General features: G+C 48.0%; 1 protein-coding gene across 1 annotated transcript in view; it reads left to right on the top strand.

The window, feature by feature from the left end:
• Nucleotides 1-22569, top strand: part of TRAPPC9 (trafficking protein particle complex subunit 9) — a 568317-nt gene that overhangs the window by 30770 nt on the left and 514978 nt on the right. The window contains exons 7-8 of the mRNA XM_079106933.1: nucleotides 1854-1975; nucleotides 8669-8794. Of these exons, the coding sequence (XP_078963059.1) occupies nucleotides 1854-1975; nucleotides 8669-8794 (248 nt within the window). The remainder of the gene's footprint in view (nucleotides 1-1853; nucleotides 1976-8668; nucleotides 8795-22569) is intronic.

The following is a 22569-nucleotide window of genomic DNA, read 5'->3' as shown; positions in this document are numbered from 1 at the left end:
CTGTCAGAACTGTGGCTGTCAGGAAAAGCAAGTCTACTGAGCTCTAGTATATTTAGAGCTTGTTATTCTTTTATTGAGTGGAATTAAATCAGTCTGGCCTAGTAAGCGCTCCCTAGTGCTCTGCTCTGCCTGCCTTCCCACCGACGACACTGCCCTTGCTGTCTGCTCCAGCCTGGGGGTTGGAGTTAAGTTGCTCACGGAGTCTCGGTGCTGATGTCCTTTATCCAAAGACGGAGGAGCATCTGGGGACCTCCTCTCTGGTGCTCTCATCCTGTGCCGCGTGACAGAGGAGACGAGGTCCCACATGAGAAGCAAATAGCCTGCTTCCCTCTAACCCCCACGGCTCTCCTTCCTCTCTCTAGGGGAAAAGAGAATGACAATAATGTAAAGGTGATTTTCCCCGTCATTTATTAAATGTTAATTTGTGCCAGAATCAAATGTATTATAAGCCAAGGGAACATGCATAGCAGTGCATAAGCCCCAGGCTTGTCCTGGGAGGCTCCTAGCAGGGACACCGGCCTCTCAGGACCTGCCCCTGCCCTGCAGAAGTGGGGCTCCCTTTGAGCTCCTCCCTTGGGCTGGCCATGGGGGGTGGAGTCCTCAGCGTAAGGTGACAGGTGCTGCTTTGTGGTGGTATGGTGACCACCCTGTGTGAACTTTGCTCCAAAGGGACACCTCAGTTCTGTGGGCACACAGGCCGGGTCACTGGCTCTTGCTGATCTGAGCGTGTTCTTTGAAGAGGATATATTTCAGGTGTTTTCATCTAAGATGCCCTTTCCTGTTAGCATTTATAGTTCTTTCCTCTCATTTCTTGCTGTGATTTTCACAGAATCTATAGGACACAGAAGTGCAAGTCCCTGCCTCTGTGCGGGGTTTTGGTGAGGGTTCTTTCTCCTGTTACTGAGGAGGAATCTCGCACATGGCGTTTTCTTTGTTTCTGGTTTGTAGTTTTTCTGCCTGTGTATTGGGATGTCACACCGCCATCTTTCCACTTACCTATCGTTCATTCCTCTTCTGTCTTGTTCCAAAACACGTTTGAGGCAGCTCACAGAGTTAGAGTGAAGACACAGGTAAGGAAGTTGGCTCCAGATTGGAAACAAGGGCCGGAAAGTGCCTCCTGGGAGCGTGCGGTGCATGCCCTGGCTGTAGACAGCAGTGGGCTCGTCCTAGCCTGGGGCACGGAACGAGGGTCTCGGGAGAAGCCCCACTCTCCCTGCTGCTCAGCCTTAGGACTATTCTGGGAAACCAAAGGATATTCCATCCTTTTTCCCCTCTGGAGTTCTCCGAGTTGGTTATGTTTGAAAACCGGACTTTCTCCAGAGCTCTTCCCTGTGGGGGTGTGATGGCTGGGGAGTAGGGGTTCTGTTAGTGACTGAATTTGGGCAGAAATAGAAATGACAGGCATGGAAAAGAGGGTGGTAGTCATAGGTGATTTTGTTTAATAGCAGGCAGTTCAGTAAATGTTTCCCATGGTTTATCTCCTTTGAAGATGCAGCATGGGCCCTTGCTAGCCAGAAGAGCTTCCGGCTGAGAGAGACTGCATGCCGACTGCACCCATCTCAGAACGGCTAAGATGCCTTTGTAAACATGTCACTTTTATGTTATATGTTTCATATTCTTTAATACACAGTTCCAACCAGGAGGAAAGCTTACCGAGTTAATTAGCATTTAATCGAGTGCTTTGATGGTAAGGCTCTTGTAGGGGAGAATGTGATCTGTGAAGACTTTAACCGCTGTTCCATTATTCAGAGTTCAGTAGGGCATGTCTTGGTCTTATCTTATTCCTGCTCCTCTTTAACAAAGAAACAACACTTGAAAAGCAGAAGATCATTTTTCGTTTCCTGCATTTGCAGGTGCCCTCACGACCAACGGCATAAACCCTGACACCAGCGCTGAAATTGGACGTGCCAAGAACTGCCTTAGCCCCGAGGACATCATCGACAAGTACAAGGAGGCCATTTCCTACTACAGCAAGGTGCCTCTCCACTCTGTGTCTTGCATGTCATGTTGTTTCAGTCAGAAGCGCCTGTTGTGTGATGCTGCGGTCTCCTGCTTGTTTTGTGTGTGCCTGTGATGCTGTGTGTCCAAGAGTGGTTTTTGTTTGAACACAGTATGTGTTTGATGAAAGACATTTGGTGAAAGGGGAAGAGGCTGTGGTCGCCTCGGTACTCAGATAATCACTATGAATGCTCCATACCTGCTTTCTAGGTGCCTTTGTCAGCGCGTGCTGTGCATATCGCAAAGGTGGCCAGCTCACTGTCCGTTTGCTGTGTGGCGAACTGTGGTTTTCCTTCGGCATGAGATGTGCTTTTCTGGGCTGCTCAGTTTTCCATGGGGCGACTTTCAGTGACTTCTCTAGCATTCTGTTTTCATCAGTGCAACATTCTTGTACTTTGGACTTAATTTTTTCCTTTTTTTGTGGTGCTAGGGTCTGAAGCCAGGCCTTGCATGGGCTCTGTCACTGGGCTACACACCCTGCCCTGAGAAAGTTTTAAAATCTCAGCCTGCTTATGACACACTGAAAGGGGCCACGTGGGCTGTGTGGAAGAGGAAGGCTCCTGGGCAGGAGCCCGCTGCCCTCCTCCCGAGGTGGCAGTGCACCTTTCAGGACTCCTATGCCTGCGAGGTGTGGTTGTGTTTCTTGCAGACGTGGGACCGGCCGTCTGTCATTCTGCAGCTTGCTTTGTCCACTCACGGTACTTCACAGCTCATGTCCTCCTCCTCAGACTGCTGGGCTCTTGGGAGCATGGCGGGGAGATCCCCATGTGCATGTGGTTGTCTGTCCCCAAGCTGCTTGGTGCAGGGCTGTCACAGACAGTGCCTGGAGTGAGAAGAGATGCCCACTCTTAGCAGCTCTCAGCTGCCCGTGGTTTGCGAGGTTGCCTCCTGTGGGTGGGTGTTAGGGTTCCTCACTTCCCACCGTCAGGAGAGTGCTTTTCTGGGCATTCTTATTTCTGTGGTGCGTTCGATCACACGTGACTGGGGTTCTTTGTGCGGTGTTCGTACGTGCATGTGATGTGATGATCAGCCTCACTCCCTGCATCTCCCCTTTCTCTCCTGCACACCCCCCACCTTCTTGCTCTGCTCTCCTGACCTTCCCTCTGTTCCTATGGTTGTTAACTAGTGTATCATGATCACACAAAAAAGCAGCATTCACCGTGGGGTATCTGGACCTGGACATGGCAGTTTGGCCGTCAGTCCCCAGTGCTTCCTCCGGCCTCCCCTCCTCCCTCCGCTCCATCCCCTTCCTCTGTCCTGTTGGTCTTGCTGCTGTTATCATGAGATCCCCATCTTTCACATGAGAGCCAGCACTGGACCCGTGGCTTCTGAGTCTGGTGTATTGCACTCTACTTGGTCCAGCTGCAGCAAGGGCCATGCTTGCTTTTCAGGCTTTTCAAACATTCGTGTACATAAATTCTTGTGTTCTTGTGTGAATATTCCTTTACGTCAGATTTCTAGACATTTAATCACTGGAGTGACATTAAGATTTCTCACAGGTCATTTTCAAGTCGCTTTCCAAATCCCTTCTTTAGTAGAGGATGAAAAGGTACGTACAGAACTGTGGACTTGAGCAGGCTCATTCCTGGATATCACTTGGCTTCGATTTTTCTTTCCTCTGTTGTGAACAGTGGATTTTTTAAAAGGAGATCATTCTTAGAAGTAGACTTGAGTCAAAGAACATAAAAAAATTTTAGGGTTGTATATTCCTATGTTGTTTTTCAAAAAGGTCGCCAACAGTTTCAGCTCCCCCCACCTCAAAACACCAGCTGTTATCCTTTTAAAATATTTGCCAATATACAGGCAGAGGTGATTTTCCATTATTTTAGTTTGTATTTGATTACCCGTAAGATAGTGGACATTTGTCATTTGTTAGCTGTTTGATTTTCTTTTATGAATTATCCTTTTGTGTACGTTGTATATATCTAAGGGTGCTTTTCTTATTGCTTTGCAAAAGTTCTTTGTGTGTTGTATTATTTTCTTGTCTATCATAGACATTGCAGATCTGTTTTTTTAATTTTATTTTTGTGGTGCTAGGGTGAACCCAGGGGCCTTTGTATTCTAGGCGAGCACTCTGCCCCTGAGCTACACCCCAGCCTGCAAATCTTTTTCTTAATATTATTTGTGTTTAAATTTTATTTAAAAAGGTTTTTTCTTTTTGGTTGTGGTCAAGAACATATTTGTGATGTAGTGATTGCTTTCTTTATGGTTTTTATGTTTGGTTATTTGCTTGAAATTCTTTCTTGACAATAGGATAAAACTATCTTCAGTTTTTGTCTACAATGGGCTTGACAATAGGACTCATCACAGAGTTGTGGTTAGGAGAAGCGGATGTATGCAGAGTGTATCTGTGTTTGCTGTTACTGATATTTTAAAATACCGATATCATCTATAATTTATTTTGTCTGCATTATGGCATAAGAATATAACTTATTTTTTCCAGGTGATTATCTAATCATCTCAACCAGAGTTTACTGAATTGGTGTTTTTCTTCCTTGATTTGAAATCTCACTTATACTCAGTACTTAACTGTACTCTATGTTGAGCTCTTCACTTCTTCACATGGACGTGCTTTCCTTCTGTAGCACCATGAACGTCCCTCTGTTGTTCGTTCCCTATCCAGGAGGACGGGCCCTTTTCCTTCTGCCCTCCCTGTCCTCTCTCTTTGCCTGGCAGTACTGGGGACCACACCTGGGGCCAGGTGCACTTGTGAGGGGTCTTCTGTCAGCTGGCTAAGCCCTGGCCCACCTGTTAAATGTTCTTTCCTCCCTTCCCCAATTTTCTTGGCTAATATGATGAATTTATTACTCCTGAAGAACTCTGAAGTACTTTGTTTTTTGTCGTTGTTTATCTTTCAGTCTCCTTTGGCCCTAGGGTTTCTTAAACTAAAGGACTTTGTTCAAAGTAGATTCAGCCTGATATGTTGATGGCGTGTGTGGTGCTTCTGCTTATCCTGGATTCTCCTTCATCTGCACGTGCTGTTTTCCTCTTTGTGATTTGTCAACATCCTTGTGTCAGGACACCTTATTTTAGGTCTTTCTGTGTAGTATTGTAGGGTTTTTCCCCTCTAGTGATTGTACCGAGGGGTGTTTTACCACTGAGCCACATCCGCAGCCCTTTTTATTTTTTATTTATTTTGAGACAGGGTCTCGCTCAGTTGCCCAAGCTGGCTTTGAGCTTGAGACCCTCCTGCCTCAGCCTCCTGCATGCAGGAATCACCACCGTGTGTTGTAGCTTTCTTCACGTTGTTCGGGAGCACTGCTTTGATGCTTATTCCTAGTTATGTGTGTGTTTTTGTTTGTGTTTTTGTTTATTTTGTGAATGAGAATTTTTTTGCCACTATGTTTTCTGTCTCTTTAAAGGTGATAAATCGGCGTTGATTTGTCAGTGTTCATCGCACACATAGCACTTATTTATTTATTTATTTATTTATTTATTTATTTTTTTATGGTACTGGGGATCGAACTCAGGGCCTTGTGCTTTAGAGGCAAGCACTCTACCAGCTGAGCTATCTCCCCAGCCCTACACATAGCATTTAGAATAGCCCTTTCTTGTCTATTTTTAACAGTTGTTTCCCAAGTGTATCACAACGGTGATAAGTGGGTTGCTGGAGGAACCGTGTGGAGTGTATGCACTGCAGTGGTGTAGTGGCCGCCTTGGCCTGGAGAGAGCCCATGGGGCGTGCGCAGAGACCACTTCTCCTGCTGTCATATCCAGCCTGTGGGCATGACAGGCAGATGTCACTTTGCCAGCCAGGCCTGAGCCTCAGTGGCCCCTGGAGCCCTGTGGCAGGAAGGCTTAAGGCCCATCTGTATGGGAAGGCCATCAGGGCTGTCCTGGGTATGCCAGAGCAGACCTGGGAGTCAGACAGGACTGAGAGGCCGCCCCTCTGCCGTTCCCTGGCTGTCCCATTTCATTGTGGTCTTGTGACCTCCGTGAGCTCTGTTTTCTGTTCTTTCGAGTGGGGACATGAAGGACTGCTGTATAGAATACTTAATGAGGGTAAATGATTTCATGTGTATGAAATGCTGCGCAGTGACAGGCAGGTTAGCACCGCTCAGTGGTCTTTGGCTATTGTCTCCTGTTCCTTAGGTCTGTGTTCTGCAAGGCTCAGGAACGCCAGTTCCTCCTGGGATGGGATGCAGGTGGAGGAAGGACATCACTGCCCCTGCCTTCTCTGGCTTGTTCTTTGTTCCTCTGCTTCACTTTGCTCTTTCTTCTTTTCTTTCCTCTTTCACCACCACAGAAAGGGCCTGTGACTTCCCATGCTATCAGCCCCCAAGACGAGGTTGCCTTTAAGGCTGGTCCATTGTCAGGGAATGATAGTGCAGAAAGGACACGTGTGCACACAGGGACTCTGCAGTGATTGTGCACAGACATGCAGACACGCCTGCTGTGCTTCGCCCCACTGGATGAGTGAGCAGCACTCCCTGCGGTTCTCATTGACGGGCTGACGATGGCGTCTTCTGAGCAGACCCTCTCCTGGCCTCACGAGTGACTTCTTCTTGGAGCCTCACTTTCGACCCAGGAAGTTCTCCTCTAGTGGGGGAGCTGAGATGGAGATGTTCTGCTGAGATGCGGGGCCACTGTACTTCTTGATGGAAGGAACTGCAGACCACATATAGCCTTCTGCCTTTCTATAGTTGTAGGGACCCTGAGGCTCAGAGAGGCCACGCGTCCCGGTCAGTCACACAGGGGCATAATTTGGATGAGAACCTTGGGTCATTGTGTGCACACAGGTAACAAGGCCGTGGTTTGGTGAGGATGGGTGGACACCCTGCTCACTTGGGTCCTGGTGTCTGGCGGAGTCATTAGTGCTCCCCGTCGTCACTGTCCTCGTGACCTCTCCACAGAGGCTTTCTCCCTGTAGACAGTCTCCAGTCAGCAAGGGGTTCTGGACCCACGCATGCTCCACAGGGCTGTCCTGCTGGCTTTGGGAGAAAACAGATCCCGAGAAGCAGGGCACAGAAGCTCCTTTTTGCTGGAGGTTGCCCCCAGGACCCGCATGTGTGTGGGGCCAGCTCAGGTCAGACCTGAGCAGGAGGGTGGCAGTGTGGTGCTGAGCTGCCCCGGTGGTCTGAGCTCAGGTCCTGCCTCACCAGTCACTTGCTTCGTGACTGTGGGCAGGAAGCTTTACTTTTTGGGTCTCATTTTCTTTATTAATTTGTTAATGAATAGGGGTCATATTTGTTTAGGGGCTTTGTTTTGGAATGAGTGAGACAGCTCCCTCACTTATTCTGAGATGTTAGCTGTGTGGCTCTGTGCTGGGAGCTCGGTAGGTGGGTCGCGCCTGGGCACGCCTGCCTCTCAGAGCTCACACTCAGGGATAACATCTGTGTGCACATCTAGGTATGCAGGAGGGTTCCAGTAACTGTCTGCACTGGTATTGACACTTGGGATGAACCAGGATTCTTTACCACTGAACCATGTCCTCAGCCCTTTTTATATTTTATTTTGAGACAGGGTCTTGCTAAGTTGCTTAGGACCTTGATAAGTTGCTGAGGCTGGCTTTGAACTTGTGATCCTCCCGCCTCAGCCTCCCTAGCTGCTGGGACTACCAGGCGTGAGCACTGTGCCTAGCATTTCCACATTTTTTTATTGGTACATTATAGTTGTACGTAATGATAGGATTTGTTGTTACGTATTTCTTTGTGATATGATTTAAAATATGTAAATTTGACCAAAAATATGTGGAAAAAACATCAAGTTGACCTTTTTCTCACTTAAATAGAAATGGTTTAAGATTTTTGAGGGAAAAACATTCTTTTTAGTTCAATAGAATCAAATTCCTCCGTTAATTCTTTGTTGCACTATGAGGTGGTGTATACAGTTGGTAGATCTCTGACTTCAGTCTTGGTCTTTGGGTAAGTTTATGTAGTCCGTTTTCCTGATCATCCCTGATAATTGCCTGTAGTATGTCACAGGTCTGTGTGGGTCATGGGCACGGAGACGGGGAGAGGCATGACGTCTCGGCCTTTCTGCTCCATAGCTACAGAGCAGTGTCCCACCTCGCAGGTGATCAGTGAGATGATGACGGGTTCCCTGGTGGCTTTTTGAGCTTGGCAAGCAGGCAGGCTGCGTTTTTGTGAACAGTCCCACCTGGCCAGGCCCACTTGGGTCCGCAGTTGACCGAGTGCTTCGATTTCCGTGTTAGTGCCTCTGCTAAGAGAATCCTAGTGTGTTATCCCTGCCCACCTCAGGTCCTCCTAAGTGCTAGTCCACATGGCCTCACCTCTACAAACTTCTCTTCAATTTTAAGAAAATTTTCCCTAATTACATCAATTGAAAATCACTCCAACTGGGTTAACTAGCACTGATGCTCAGAAAGTGCACTAGTCAAGTCCAAGCAAAAGGGTCCCCTCTGAGAACCCCAGAGTCTGAAGCACTGCTGAATAAGGCACCCTCAACCTGTATTTAGAAATTTGGTAAAATATTAAGTTAATGTGATTGCTTTATTTTAATGAATGCAGATGTCTTTACGTGGGCAACTGTATGTTTACTCAGTCCCCTTAACCCCTCTTGCACCCACATGGGATGCTTACTAAGGACCATGTTCTCCATTGGTGTGCAGTGGGGGGCTGGTCACAAAAGCCGTGTGCCTGGGATGCGCTGAGCTGTAACATGGTAGAAACCTCTTTTTTGACCGAGGTGCCCCTTTTATACCCTACAGTATAAGAATGCTGGAGTGATTGAATTGGAAGCATGTGTCAAAGCTGTGCGTGTCCTGGCAATTCAGAAGAGGAGCATGGAGGCTTCAGAATTTCTGCAGAACGCTGTGTATATCAATCTTCGACAGGTGAGCCTGCTTCTGCCCCTGGGACTTGGTACAGTGCTCGTGCAGTTGCTCTCTCCTGACCCCACCGTCTCTATGCCAGAGTGCACTGTGGCTTGGAAGGAACTCTGGGGCGTTAGCTGGATAGCCAGGCAATGTAGTTATTGGTAGATTTCACTTCTTCTTTTTTTTTTTGGTGCTGGGGATCGAACCCATGGCCTTGTGCTTATAAGGCAAGCACTCTACCAACTGAGCTATCTCCCCAGCCCCTCACTTCTTCCTTTTATGGTATTTTACTTTAAAAAGTCAGAACTTGCTGTCCCTCAGGTTTTTCTGATTGGAGAAGCAACTTGGCCTCTACCAGCTCTGTGCCTTGACTTTGTCACTTGGGAAGTGCTTGCCATTTGTCACCACCCCAGGTGTCAGGTTTATAAGACACGAAGTCTGAAGTCCGTGGTGGTACTTTGTGTAGTTCCTTATACCCAGTGGGCACTCCACAAATGTTAGTTAAGTCTGAATCTGCATAAGTTCTAACAAAACAAAGTTGTTAAAACAGGGGAGTTGTAGATTGATAATGCCAGATCGCCAAACGGAGGGTCCAAGGAGGATTTTAGATAGCTAGCTGGTCTGAGTGGCTCTCATGAGGAAAGCCAAGGGGAACCACGGCTTCAGGGGGCAGCACTTGGGAAGGGTCAGTGAGGATCCTGAGAGGGTCACGGGAACACCTGGTGTCTGCATGTGGTGGTCAGGTTGGGCTCTGAGAAGGGCAAACTGTACAAGGCATGTGAGGGCTGATGGTGCAAGGCAGGTAGGTGAGCCTGGGGCTTAGGTGAGACAGAGGGCAGAGGGTGAGGGGAGGAGAGAGACTACGGTCGTTTTCTACCTGAACATATAATAACAAGGCGCTCATCTCATTCAACATGTTGGTGCTTTGCCATGCTGACTGTAGAGATTACTGTATTTCAATAGAAAGTAAATAGCTTAAATAGAAACAAAAAAAGAGTTGACCACCATCTTAGAGTTGGTGAGTATTCTTCTTGTCCGTGACTTGATCCTTTATGTGTATATAACCAGAGTCTATGAACAGAGAAATATTTGGACATACTAGTTAAGCATGTGGACTCCAGACATGGACTGCTGGGGTGGGCTTTGCCCCTTGGCATGATACCAGCTTTTCTGTGCCGTAATGCCCTCTGTAAAGCACGTCTGCTGCACCTCAGGCCCCTCATCCCAGCCCATTTCCCAGATCAGACACCGAGAGTGAGGCTATGGAAAGTGTGTATGAAGTGGCAATGTCAGCCCCACACCAGAGAGAGGGACCAGGACAGAAGAGAGCTGGCGAGCAGGAACAGACTGATGCACAGCCTTTGCCTAAGGGAGTGAGCAGGCTGGACCCGGCCGGGGTAGGTCGGCATCTGCGCTGCTCAGGATCGTCAGGCTGGGGAGGCTGCTGTCTCCGGCTTGCCTTGAAGTCTCAGTAAAGGTGGCAGGAGAAGGACGGTCCTGGTGCCTCCAAGGGGAGGCTGCCAGTCCCCAGCAGTGCTGGGTTTTATTGGGCAGTTAACTTCATTCTTGGGTGGCTTATGCAGGGTTAGCAGTGTGCCAGGCCACAGATTTGCAGGTATGACGAGGGTGTAGTCCTTGCCTGGAGCTGGTAGTCACAGTGGCCTGTGCAGGGCACACACACTCCTGGTGGGGCTCAGCTTGGCTTTCCTGCAGATATGTGCTCAGGAGAGGGAAGGGGGCTGACCACAGGGGCGTAAATGCACAGCTGGGCATTAGCATTACCACAGCACTGGAAGAACTTTGGAGGCTGGAATGACTGTGTGGGAGGCAGTGAGGCAGGAGGGGCAGTGAGGGTAGGTGGGCTCCTGGTGAGGGCCATGCTTAAAGATGAGGCGTGCTGGGTCTCATCAGTGAAGCGAGAGGATGCTGGGGAGTGCGCTGGCTGCAGGGGCAGTCACTTAGGCCAGGGCTCAAACCCACCTTCACCTCCTGGTGGCTGCGTGACCTTGAGCAGAGCCACTCAGGGTCCTAACCCTCAGCTCCCCATCTGTGAGGCGACACACGGCCAGCTCACATGTGAGCGGGCGGATCACTTCAGCACTGTTCGCGCCTGCCCCGTGGAGGGACTGTGGTGTTCAAGTGCTAGCAGGTTGAGGGCTGCAGGTGCCACCTGCCGTCTTGAAGCAGACCCCATGGCCGAAGCTGTGGAGTGGCAGCCCTTCAACAGGGGAGGGGGCTCCGGGCCTGGGACTCAGGTGCTCCAGCACGTGTCTGCCTCTGAAGACGCCCACGCCTGTGCCTGCAGCCACCGCAGGCACCTTTACAAATTAATCTGGAAACTTTGGGTTTGCTGTGAAACTGTTTTTGCAGGTGGGCAGATAAATACACAAATTTTACAAAATATCGTGTTTTCACTTAACGTGTGGGCATTGGCTGCCTTCCGTGTTGCTCGGTCTCCTGCAGAGCACTAGAGGTCACCAAAGCCTTGCTGGAAGGGCCACCTTCGCTCCCTGCTGTGTGGCACGGTGCCAGCGTGGGCGCCCGGCGTCTGCATCCTCCCCGGCAGCTCTGTGCTTCAGTTGACTCATCTCTCTATCTGTTTGCCAGGCGAACAGGCAGCAAGATGACGAGCTCTGGTGGGGATTTATGATCGCAGTGGAGGGAAGGGCCGGTAGTTTTTCTGAAATAGAGCAAGCCTCTGGTTCTTGGTCCAGTGTGTTCTTTTGTAGCATGGATGAGTTGTGTCTGTTCCTGGGGAACGATTGTCAAATGTGGACGTTTTGAAAGGAGCTGTGGTATGGTTACTGCAGTTTTCTCCTGCCCCAGGAGACCCTGCAGGGCCTCAGAACTGGTGAATGCTGCCTTTGGACTGAGTATGACAGGAGACAGGGCTGGGTACCTCTGCTTTGTGTGCTGGGTCGTGGATTGGCCTGTTTTTCTCTTTAGTTGTTTAGGTGAGTGGTTTATGATAATTATCTAACACTGACAAACGGCAGCAAACATTTAATTTAATAACTGGCTGTGCACAAATCTGCCTTGGACATGAGGATTTTATAGGCAGATGGGGAGAAGTAGAGATGAGAGAGAAGGAGCTCAGGTTTCAGCCTCCCAAGATTGAGGTTTAAACCCGTTTTGTCATTGTGAGACCTGAAGTCATTATGTAACGTCTCTTGGCCTGTTTCCAAACCTGTAAAATGGGATCGATAATAATAATTTCTCCTAGACTCGCCAGTTTCAAGTGGTACAGTGACACCTGCCTAGGGCAAGAGGCCCTGCTGGGCACATTTTGAGTGCCAGTGCCAAGTAGGCACATCTGCTTCCCTGGTCGGTACCAAAGGAGGAAAGGCACTTGGAGGCAGGCTGAGGACCCACTGCAGATGCTTCACTGAGGCTGTGCATGTGGCTATTTAATCTTTTAACTTCTGTGTCTCAAGGGCAGTCATCCCTGTTGGAGAGGAGGAACCTCGGGCCACCCAGAGGTGCCGAGGCTCATCCAGGGTTGGACTGCATGAAAGGTGGACACACCTGCTTTTTCAAAATCTCACCTGCTGGTGCATAGCAGGCCGATTTGAGGCATCGTGGTGCTGCCTGCCCTTGACTATTCAGCAAGTGAGAGAGCAGCTGGTGCTACACCAGTGGAGCTTGAGGTCTAGAGGGGGAAACTGGTACTGAGCAGATGAGCACTGAAGTAAATAATTCTGCTGTGCGGATCTGGGGCATTTTCTAGTTGGGGCTTTTCTAGTGGTTTTAACCCTAGGAAAATAAGTTTTGTTACCATGAAAATAAGGCAAAAGGCAAAGCCTCTGCTCAGACCAGGTAAACTGGGATTCCTGGCAGTACTTACTACTAGTAAGCTCACTGGCAGTAGTTGATACTCACTGGGTAACCTGGCCAGTGCTTTACAGATACTGGACAACTTTGCTAAGTAGTTTGTTTTACCCAACTTCAGAGTCAGCAAAATCAAGGACAGGTACCCAGATTATCTTATGAATTCCACCATTGGTGTTTAAATCTAGTTTGCCATGTTTGTAAAACCCAAGTGCCACTGGGTGCTGGTGCACACCTGAAATCTCAGTGACTTGGGCGGCTGAGACAGGAGGACTGCAAGTTCAGAGCCAGCCTCAGCAATCTAGAGAGACCCTGAGCAACTTAGCAAGACAGTGTCTCAGAATGAAAAGGACATGGCTCAGTGGGTAAGTGCCTTTGGGTTCATCTCTGATACCAAAAGGAAAAAAAAAAAAGAAAAGGAAAAGAAAAAAAAAATTTCAAGCTCTTTGTACTGCATTATGTCGCTTTCCCTGAATAACCCAAGTGACTGAAATTAATTAATAGTAAGGCATTGTTTGGAAAGCTAAGAAAACTCTGACCTTACCAGCTGTGGGAAGGTGCTCTGGCTGCCTGCAGACCTTGTGCTTGGGGATGATTTGAGCCATTTGAGAACTTTTTGGTTTGTGACACTGTTGACCAACACCTGCAACCTCTTGGTCTTTGGTTGATTTTGTCTTCAGAGTCATTCAAGTCTGATGCAGGCTGCTCTGCTCAGATGTGAGCACAGCTCTACAGTTTTGATGCTGTTCCTTAGTGAAGCCGTTGCTAACGAAACCTGCGAGAACCTGGTAGAGGCGTCCATAGTGACCGTAACCCCAGAACTTTGTGTCAGTTTAAGCTCAGAATCAGAGGGGTGGAGGTCTGGGAAAGCTCCTTTCAGAAAGAAGGGACGTGTAGAAAGCAGCTTAGGTGAGGCTACGACAGATCTCACACAGTACCTGGCTTCCTGAGGCCTCTCGGGGGATTCCTGTTCTTACAAAGAAACCCTTGGGTGGGGAGGGAGGAAAGGCAAGTTCCTTACTGGAGAAGGCACTGAGAACTTTCTGGTCGAACAAGCATCAGGGATATGCTGTCACCTTGTCTTTAGGAGTGGGAGTCTCATGGGAAACGGGCGTAGAAACGGCTCACTCTCAGTGAGGTGTCAGAGCTGCAGAGAAATGAGCAGTCTGTGCATGGCCTGTGGTGCCTGGCTGCCCTCTGTATGAAGAGCTGCCTGCAAAGCGTTGGGACCCTAGCACCCAGCCCTTCCCCTGTAGCTCAGGTCTGCATCTGCAGCCCAGTCCAATGGTGCAAGAGAGAGCTGGTATCAGGAAGCCAGAAGTGCTGCAGTTGTTGGAGAGTGGCGCGGGGATGGCAGTGGTGCCTCAGAATCCCCCACCTGGGCATGTGCAGGCAGCGGGTAGATGTCTAGCTCACGGGCATTGTGGATGCTGTAGCTCAATGTTTTTTTCTTTAGCTGTTAGCAACCTTAGGTCCTAATCTGTATATACTTTTAATAATTACACCTGCTTTGTGGCAAAGCATTTTTTGTGATTAAACCCTGGATTTATTTCACTATAATCCTTATTTTCTTCTCACCCTAATTTTTATCTCTTTGTTGTTATTGTTGTTAAATTGTGTATGTTTAACAATTGATTTTAGATCCTTTTATAGAATGAGGCGGAATGTAAATAAATGCATAAACAGTGTATCACAGACACTTGCTGCTTTTAGAAATTCTGAGCTATTTACCTTAGGAGTTTAAAGCTGATCTGAGTATTAAAGCAATACATTTAATAGGAAAGTTCAGAAATTCACGCAGATTCTAGAATGGGGACCGCATCTAATTTGTCTTTATAATCACTGTGCCAAACACAATTCTTGTCAGACACCAGGCATTTGCTGATGTCTGTTGGATGCATGAAGTGGAGTCAGCACTGACGCATGATTTATCTGCTGCTCGGTGGGGCACTGGCCCTGCTCCTCTGAGCAGCAGTGACAGCGGGGACCGCGGGTGGATGTGCAAGGAGAGCTCTCCACCATTTCTGCATTCACGCCTGAGGATCCTCCTGGGAGGAATCATTTTTATTTCGTACTTATCACTGTATTTTATTTGGAAAGACTTGAGGCCTTCGGGAAGGTTACAGGGGCAGTGCAGCCAGTGCTGGTCTGCCCGCCGAGAACAGCGTCTGTGCTTTGTGTCTGACTGACTTAGTGTGACTTTTCCGGGTGTGTTTGTGTCGTAGTTCACACAAGTACTCCATTCCCTTTTATGGCCAGGTGATTTACTGTGTGGCTATGCCATGTTCTGGCCATCCATTCGTCAATGGACACTGGGTTCTTCCTACCTTTTGGGTATTATGAATAATGCTTCTATGAACATTCACATACAAAACACATTTTCAGTCCTCCTGGGGATATGCTTGGGAGTGTAATTGCTGGCCTGTATAACTCAAGTTAACTTCTTTTTGGTATTGGGGATTTAACCCAGGGGTGCTTTGCCACTGAGCTACATCCCTGGCCTTTTTGCTTTTTATTTTGAGACATGGTCTCGCCCAGTTGCTTAGGACCTTACTAAATTGCTTAGGCTGGTCTTGAACTTGCCATCCTGCTGTCTCAGTCTCTTGAGCCCCTGGGATTACACCATGCCCAGCTAGCTTCATTATTTTGCATATGGGTATTCAGTTGTCCCAACACCATTTGTTGAAAAGACTGTTCTCCATGGGTGGTCTTGGCATGCTTGTGGAAAATTAGTTGAGCATAAGTGTAATTTTCTTTCTGGGCTCTTAGTTCTGTTCCATTGATCTGTGTATCTGTACTTATACTAATTCTGTATTGCCTTGGTTATTGTAGCTTTGTAGAAAGTTTTGAAGTTGGGAAGTAAGTCTTCTCCAATATCGTTCTCCTTTTTCAAGACTGCTTTGGCTATTTTAGGATCCTTTGTACTTCCATATGAAATTTAGGGTCAGTTTAGCAGTTCTCTCAACCCAGCTGGGGTTTTGACAGGGATTTCGTTGACTCTGTAGATCAATTTGGAGAGTTTTGCCATCTTGACAGTATTGTCTTCTAGTTCCATGAACAAGGGTATCTACCATAAAGAGCCATCGGATCTTGCTTTTCTTCCAGGAAGGAGACACATTTATTTGGTAGCCTTTTATAACTTGCTACAACTTAAAAATGTTAGTTTTTTGTTTTAATTGATTGTATTTTACTTTGACCATTTCCTAATAAGAGAGGCATCTTATTGTCATACTCAGTGTTCTAGGAATTGCTGATTGATCCACAGGATATGGACTTGATTAACTTTGTAGATTGTTGTCTTCTTGCTTCCCTCCTTTCTGGATTTTGTATACCCATTCTATTCTAGTTGTGGCCTTACTTTTTAAAAATGTTTTTGCGAATTTCATTCCAATATTGAATCTTTTATAAAACAAACAATATCTGGGACAAGGGATTTATCTTAGCATTTTCCTACATTTGTTTCACTTTCAATGTACAATGTGATTTGTGGCTGATACTGATTTTCTGAGGGGAGGAGTGTTGTTAGCAAGATGACAGAATAGGACCTTCCAGCACTTGTCCACCTGCAGAAACACTAACCCAGCAGCTCTGTACTCTCTGGAACACCTTCACAAGATCCAGGACCCCAGGCAAGGGGCACAGCTGGACTTGAGTGTAGCAGAGCTAGGAGAAGGTGCACTGAAGAGGGAAGGAGGCCAGCCCGCACTCGAGGCTCACCCTTCCTCTGGCCCCAGGTAGGCTAGTGGAGGGGCACCTCTGCCTGGGGAGCGAGAGTAAAACAGCCTCGAGTCCAGCCTGCCTGGTAAAACCCAGGTGCCAGCTTGGCACCTGCAGACAGGAATTTTTTTTTTAATTAAAAATATTGTTTGTCAGTAGTTAAAAGAAAGAAAAGAAAAACTCCAAATCATACCTAAGTGTGGAAAATAGCTCATGGTTCTGTTTTTGGTAATATGGTGATCCAAAAACTCAGAACAGTTCCTTAAAAATGCTGATTAAGAGATATTTTTTTTTTCTCTTTCAAAATGCAGAGCTAATTGTTAAGAAAGAAAGGGGAAGTCTTCAGAGGCCCAAAACAACCAAAAGCAAGAATTCTGAGAGCGAGCCCCGGAAACCATAGAATGGCCACTCCAGCTCTTGTGGGAGGGACGGGGCCTCAATTTTAGACCTGCACACACTCGGAGTTGAGTGGCAGACACATACCTAAACTTGAGATCCCCCAAAGGATGCATGCTTAACAAAAGAATGCCCTCCCTGGAGCAAGAAAAAGGAAACTCGTGACTCTGTTGGGAGGCGGAAGAATCCCAACGGGAATAAGTTGAACTGTCTTGGCATGAGCAGGGGCACAGGCTGGCAGGGGATGTGGGATGGGAAGGGTGCTCTGGGTGAGCCAGGAAGCAGTTGGCTTGAAAAAGGCCACAGAGGCCCCGCACTGCTCCCCACTGCCTCTCTCCCAGGGCCTCACTTGAAGCTCTTGAAGGGAGAGCGCTTTGGTTATGTCTCATCTGCTGACTGAGGGTGTGCCAGGAGTCAGGCCTCCAGGCAGGTCTCCCGTGCTCTGTGCCAGTAGGGGCAGTAGCTGCCAAGAGGCAGGCAGGACATTCTAGCTGTGTACAGTCCCATTCAGGTGGCCAATTTCAGGCTCCATGAGTTGTCTTGTGAGGGAGTAGATTTTATGGAGGGTGGACTTAAAGAGACTCAGTCCTCAATATGGAAACAGTGTGGAGAAAATCTGTGATTGAGTTTGTGCAGTTATCAGTTCATACAGACTTGCTTTCTAAGCCCAGATGTGAAAGGAGGCCATGCTTGAAGCCAGAGAAGTTGGTTTTTCAGGTTGTCCAGGAATGAATCATAGGGAGTTGGGGCAACTGGGAGTCGAGCTTCCATCTTGCCCTGGCTACCTTTGGGTGGTGCGCTTACCATGGATACTGACTGTAGGATTCCATCCCTCTTCAACACTTGCTGAGAAACTGAGTGTAGGGGCTGGTAGGTTCCTGCCCAAGAGCATGGAGCACAGGTCCTTGGGCCATCCATCTTGCCAGTGATCCCGTGCAGAGTGATCCTTATTGGCTTGTTTATCTCCTTTTCTGCCTCGTGACTGTCAAAGGACCAGCTCTTATTTCTTTTTTCCCTTTGAATGATTAAGACTGAAATGGATCTCATTGCTTTAGGCAGATGCTTCTTAAAGAAGGTTCCTTGGTACATGCCTTGCTTTCCTGCTTGGGAGGCAGGAAGGGAAGTTCCATTCTTACCAACTTTTTTTTGCAGATATGATGAAAATTTGGGGTATATATTTCTCTCTGTGTAATCATGGCTGAATGTAATCAGGGAGAGAAGCAACGTGCTTCCTGTGCCATGTAGAATCTGGCCTTCACCGTCTCCCTCCATGTCCACAGTCAGCACTTGATGCCATCCCCAGCCTGTCGGAGCCTCCACCACTGTCTTGCTCTTCAGATCTCTGTGTTTCCTGTGCTTCTGAGGCTGGTGGGCACTGAGCATTTTCTTGAGTGTCCTGGTTGGCTAATGTGGTCACAACCTGTGATTCCAAAGGTCTTAACCAACAAGGATATTTCCCGTTTCCTGAGCCCCAACTAAGGGTTTTAGGCCTTTCCTCAATATCCACATTATTTTATTTGGTCTTTTCAACAATCACATTTATACTTGATTATCCATTACCAGCTTTTGCTGATACACAGAGTGGCAGACACGGGATGGGGCTCAGGCCTTTCTGATTCCATCATGTCCTCTCTGTCATCCTGCTAGAGAGCCAGTGCACTAGTCCTGTGGCCTGAGTTTTCCCAATGTCTCCACCTCCTCACTAGTGGAACAGAGTGGGTCTAAACTGACTTTGCAGCTGGAAGTGGAATGGCCAGTTAAGGTGGGACCCCGGTAGCCTCTCTTGTGGGTCAAGCCTCCCTTCTTGGCATCCTCGAGCCACCTGTGTTGGAACTTTGTCTTAGCATCTGGGTGCAGAACTCAGGCATCCTGCCTACATGGCTTTTGAAAACTTAAAACAGAGATGTGCTGATAATGCTCCCAGGGCTAGAGAGCAGCAGGTTAGAAATGAGTTTGGGGGTTCAATTGCATTTAAAAATTTCCTAAGAAAGCAGTATGGAGATTCTTTAGAAAACATGGAGTGGAAACACCGTTTGACCCAGCTATCCCACTCCTTTGTTTATACCCAAAGGACTTAAAATCAGCATCCTACAGTGACTCAGCCACATCAATGTTTATAGCAGCTCAATTCACAATAGCCAAGCTATGGGATCAACCTAGGTGCCCTTCAACAGATGAATAGATAAAGAAAATGTGGTATATATACATATTGGGATATTACTCAGCTCTAAAGAAGAATAAAATTATGGCATTTGTCGGTAAGTAGATGGAACTGGAGAATATCATGCTAAGTGAAACAAGCCAGTCCAAAAAAACCAAAGGTGGCATGTTCTCTCTGATGTGTGGATGCTAACTGTAACAAGGGAGAGTAGGGAGGGGAAGTGTAGAAGTTCATTGGATTAAAGGGGAAGGAAGGGAAGGGAAGAGGATAGGAACAGGGAAGAGAGTAGAATGAATTGGACATCACTTTCCTATGCTCACGTATGAGTACGCAACCAGTGTCACTCCACATCATGTTCAACCTCAGGAATCGGATCAGAATTGTAGTGGGCTGCGCCCTATGTATGTATAATATGTCAGAATACACCCTACTGTCATGTATATCCAGAACCAACAAGTACAAAGTCTTTCCTGCAGATCTTGGCCTGGCATCTTGCCTGGGACCGTTTCGGGTTCCCCTGGAGCTGTGTGCTGGTCCCTGCATGCCCACCGTGCACAGCCCTGTCCTTGGGCTCGCAGGGCTCCGCTAGGAGAAACCTCCTGCTCTGTCCACACCTGATGCTGGGAGACTGTTGTGCCCAAGGTTTCCTGCTAGGGATCTCTCTGAGGGCTTGATGTGACTTTGATTCCATTTGTAATGTAGTGTTCTTTCATTCTTTGCTGCCGTGTTGCATTCAGATGAAAAGGAGAAGAAGCCTGCATACCAGTCAGAGTATCACAGCCCTTCATTAAGGAGCTCCGTGGAAGCACCCACGCCGCTCTGGTGGGTGGGGGCCAAGGCTCGGACCCTGTCTTGGCTGCCACCTTGTTTTCATGGGTCTCAGTGAGGCCACAGCCGAGCTCGCCCTCTCCACCCCTGTCTTGTTGGGCAGGTACGGGTGCAGTGAAGCTCTGAGTGTGTCCGGGGTTGTGCTGGAGGCACCTTGTGCTCCGTCCTTCCTCTATGGACTTCCTCCATCCTCTGTCGTGGCGCCGTCACAGGAACCACCCCCACCTGTGCTACACGTTCACAGGAAGCGGAACCACAGGCCCGAGCACAAAGCTTCTGGAAGAAAACAGTGTCTTTGTAGCTTTGGGCAAAGGTTTCTTAGGGCATGGGAAGCAGTGACCTGAGAGAAACAAGTGATAACTGAGCTGTGTCACAGTGAAGTGTCTACTTGTCAGGAGGGCCCCTTAAGAAAATAAATTGGCAGATAGCCTCTTCAACAAATGGTGCTGGGAAAACTGGAAATCCATATGCAACAGAATGAAACCAAACCCTTATCTCTCACCATGCATGAAACTCAACTCAAAATGGATCAAGGACCTCGGAATCAGACCAGAGACCCTGCATCTTTTAGAAGAAAAAATAGGTCCAAATCTTCACCTTGTTGGCTTAGGATCAGACTTCCTTAACAGGACTCCCATAGCACAAGAAGTAAAAGCTAGAATCAACCACTGAGATAGATTCAAACTAAAAAGCTTTCTCTCAGCAAAGGAAACTATCAGCAATGTGAAGAGAGAGCCTACAGAGTGGGAGAATATCTTTGCCACTCATACTTCAGATAGAGCACTAATCTCCAGAATCTATAAAGAACTCAAAAAACTCTACACTAAGAATACAAATAATCCAATCAACAAATGGGCTAAGGAAATGAACAGACATTTCACAGAAGAAGATCTACAAGCAATCGACAGATACATGAAAAAATGTTCAACATCTCTAGTAATAAGAGAAATGCAAATCAAAACTACACTAAGATTCCATCTCACCCCAATTAGAATGGCGATTATCAAGAACACAAGCAACAATAGGTGTTGGCGAGGATGTGGGGAAAAAGGTACACTCATACATTGCTGGTGGGGTTGCAAATTAGTGCAGCCACTCTGGAAAGCAGTATGGAGATTTTTCAGAAAGCTTGGAATGGACCCACCATTTGACCCAGCTATCCCACTCCTGGCCTATACCCAAAGGACTTAAAATCAGCATACTACAGAGATACAGCCACATCAATGTTCATAGCTGCTCAATTCAGTATAGCCAGATTGTGGAACCAACCTAGATGCCCTTCAGTTGATGAATGGATACACCGTGGCATATATACACAATGGAATATTACTCCGCTATGAAGAATGGTAAAATTATGGCATTTGCAGGCAAATGGATGAAATTGGAGGATATCATGCTAAGTGAGATAAGCCAATCTCAAAAAACTAAAGGACGAATGATCTCACTGATAAGCGGATGAGGACATATAAGCGGGGGTAGGAGGGGTTAGTGTTAGGGTTAGGGTTAGGTTTAGGGTTAGGGATAAGGAGGGTGGTAAGAATGGAGGAAGGAAGGACTGTATAGAGGGAAAAGAGGTTAGGAGGGGTGGGGGGGGAAGGGAAAAAAATAACAGAATGAATCAAACAATATTGCCCTATATAAATTTATGATTTTTAATTAAAATAAGTAAATAATAAAAAAAAAGAAAATAAATTGGCAACAGGCTGGGAGGAAATATTTGCCAACCATATATGACTGAAGACCACGCTCAGAACATACAGAGAACTGCTACAGCTCAGGAACAAGACAAACGATCTAGTTTCAAGAGTGGACAGGAGATTCGAACAAGCACTTCACAAAGGAAGGTGTACAAGTGGCCAGCAATCATATGGAAAGATGTTCAGCATTGTAGTTATCAGGGAAATGCAAATTAAAGCCAGCAGAATGGCTGAAATTAAAAAGACTGATAACATCAACTGTTGGTGAGCACATGGAGGTCTGTGGCATGTGGGTGGGCACCATGGCTGAGCGTGAAGTGGTGCTGGGGTCTTCCGTGCTGGGGTGGGGTCTCAGCCTGCACATGGGTGGGGGAGAGCAGCGACATGGAGTCTGGGTTCTGGGAATGTGTGGGAGGAAGCAGTGGCTTGCGGGGACATGAGGTGGGCTCCTGGATGTGGGCAGCGTGGGGCGTGGGTCTTTGAGGGAGAGTTGGGTGTGGACGACGGTGGTTGGGCAGAGGGGCCGGGGGCTGGTGCCGGAGCCTGTCCATCTGGCGGAGCCCTGGGGTCCGTCTGGAGGCGCCTGCCTCCCCGCGTCGTCTGGGTGCAGCCGCCATCTTGTTTCTTTGCTTGCTGGTCTGCTGTCTTCTTCCCACTGACGCTCAGCAGGGTCCAGCTTCTTACCCTCTGGAGGCCCCAGAGGAGGGGTCTTTGCTGTGCTCACTCTGTCCCTAGCCATCCTCCTGTCTGGCATGGGGCGGGCATTCACGAGGGATGTGCTGACCGAGGGTGGAAGGGTGAGCAGCAGGGGGTCCATTGGCTGTAGGTGGGCCGTAGCCAGAGATGCAGGGCGGGTTGGGGCCGACGTGGGGGCAGTGTGCCTGTGGGCCTCTGGGCTATGCTTGGTGGTTCTGAGGGGTTCCTTTTAAATGGGGTTGTCTTGGTCCTTTCAGGCCACTGCCAGCAAAATACCATGGACTGGGCAACTAATGAAGTGGAAATTCATTTCTCCCAGTTCTGCAGGCTGGAGGTCCAAGACCAAGGCACGGGCAGATTGGGTGTCTGAGGAGGCCTGTGCTTGGTCTGTAGGTGCTGTGTCCTCATGGGGGTGGGTGTGGGGGGGTCACGGGAGTCTCTTTCACAAGCACCCTGTCCTGTGCGTGAAG

The sequence above is a fragment of the Sciurus vulgaris genome (assembly GCF_902686455.1).
Source record: "Sciurus vulgaris genome assembly, chromosome: 1".
NCBI lineage: Eukaryota > Metazoa > Chordata > Mammalia > Rodentia > Sciuridae > Sciurus > Sciurus vulgaris.
Note: the sequence above shows the minus strand (reverse complement) of the source record. Positions and strands in the feature narration are given on the sequence as shown.